This window comes from Otolemur garnettii, unplaced genomic scaffold, assembly GCF_000181295.1.
Source record: "Otolemur garnettii isolate 467f Iridium unplaced genomic scaffold, OtoGar3 scaffold00174, whole genome shotgun sequence".
Lineage (NCBI taxonomy): Eukaryota > Metazoa > Chordata > Mammalia > Primates > Galagidae > Otolemur > Otolemur garnettii.
Genome location: NW_003852569.1, coordinates 1,356,560 through 1,357,973, shown reverse-complemented (window position 1 = coordinate 1,357,973; position 1,414 = coordinate 1,356,560). Strand labels below are relative to the sequence as shown.

The 1,414-nt window shown below is 46.6% G+C and overlaps 1 protein-coding gene across 1 annotated transcript in view; it reads left to right on the top strand.

Moving 5' to 3' along the window:
- The window catches only part of TUFT1 (tuftelin 1), a 48,037-nt gene that overhangs the window by 23,821 nt on the left and 22,802 nt on the right, over positions 1 to 1,414 (top strand). The window contains exon 2 of the mRNA XM_003800367.3: positions 926 to 1,027. Within this exon, the coding sequence (XP_003800415.1) occupies positions 926 to 1,027 (102 nt within the window). The remainder of the gene's footprint in view (positions 1 to 925; positions 1,028 to 1,414) is intronic.

Genomic DNA, 1,414 nt, shown 5'->3' with positions numbered 1-1,414 from the left:
AAAAAAAAAAAAAAAAAAGAGTTTGAGGTTGCTGTGAGCTGTGATACTACGGTACCCTGATACCAGCCGTGACAAAGTGGGACTCTGTCTCAATAAATAAATAAATAAATAAATAATTTCTTGGGTGGTTATCAGGAACAGAAATTCTGGATTGGGATGACCAGTCTGGGGTGATCTCCCCACAGTTGCTGGGAAGAGGTGTTCGTGTGCTCCCTGTAACTTGAGAACCAGGGTGACCCAGTTGCAGCTATAAGGAGCAGTGAGTTGTGTGATCTCTGGTGGGGTGAAAAGAGGACTGTCAGGTGGCCCCAGGGATCTCCCAAGGCCAGGGACATCTCTGTGGACCTCAGTTTTTCTTGTCTGAAGTAGTGATGGTACAACCCACTCCACAGGTCAGCAGAAGCATACCTGTGCTTGTACACTGTAAAGGTAAAGGCTTTTTGTTGCTGTCATTATCGTTATTAGGGCAGCGTGGACATTTTCAGGCTGACTCTCCAGAGTGAACTGACAGGAGATGAACTTGAACACATAGCCCAGAAGGTACTGAGGTTTCTGATGGGGCACTCAGTTCTCAGTGCCTCAGTGCTCCAGTTCTCCTGTCTTGCTGCCTGGAACCGCCTGCTACTGGAGCTTGGGAGCATCTCCTGTGGGCACATGCGGCTGACCTCAGCACTGTGCACTGCTTTGGGGGTGGGGAAACCCCACTAAAATTGAAACTAACTTGTGGTCTGTACTAATTTTCCTTGTCCAGTGTTTGTGCTGCTGTGTGGCTTTTGTTGGAGGTTCTGTAATGAATTTTTTGGAGGGAAAACCAGACTAACTTTTAACGTCTTTTGAGAAGCAGGCCTTCTGCATAGGTTGAGGGCTGGAGTTCTGGGTTGGTCATGTGGCTTCTGAGCCATCTCTCCCTGTGTTTCTCTGGTAGGCGGGCAAGAAGACCTATGCCATGGTGTCCAGTCGCTCAACCGGTCATTCTCTGGCCTCAGAACTGGTGGAGTCCAATGATGGACATGAGGAGATCATTAAGGTAAGCTTACTTCACCACCATTCATCTTCCCTCTCCTTGCAGGTTTGTGAGAAGGAGCAGCTGCCATTGCCAAAGGAAGCTTGTGGTTTGAGTGGAACGAGCCAAACTGAGATACTAGTTTTTGACTGTCTCTTGGAAGATCTTAAGACTTCCCAGGAGACTACAGTCTGCTTGTAGTGACTTTGGTATAGTCTGGCCCTGGCCAAGGGACTGGACGGAATGACCTAACTAGGTGTCTGTCCAGAGTCTGTGTTTTGCTGCTGGAGGTTGTAGACACAAGTGGGAGGTATGTTTATGGAGCTTATTTTTTATTCATTAAAAAAAATTTTTTTTTGAGATAGAATCTCACCTTTGGTAGAGTGTTGTCTTGTCTTTTTTTTTTTTTTT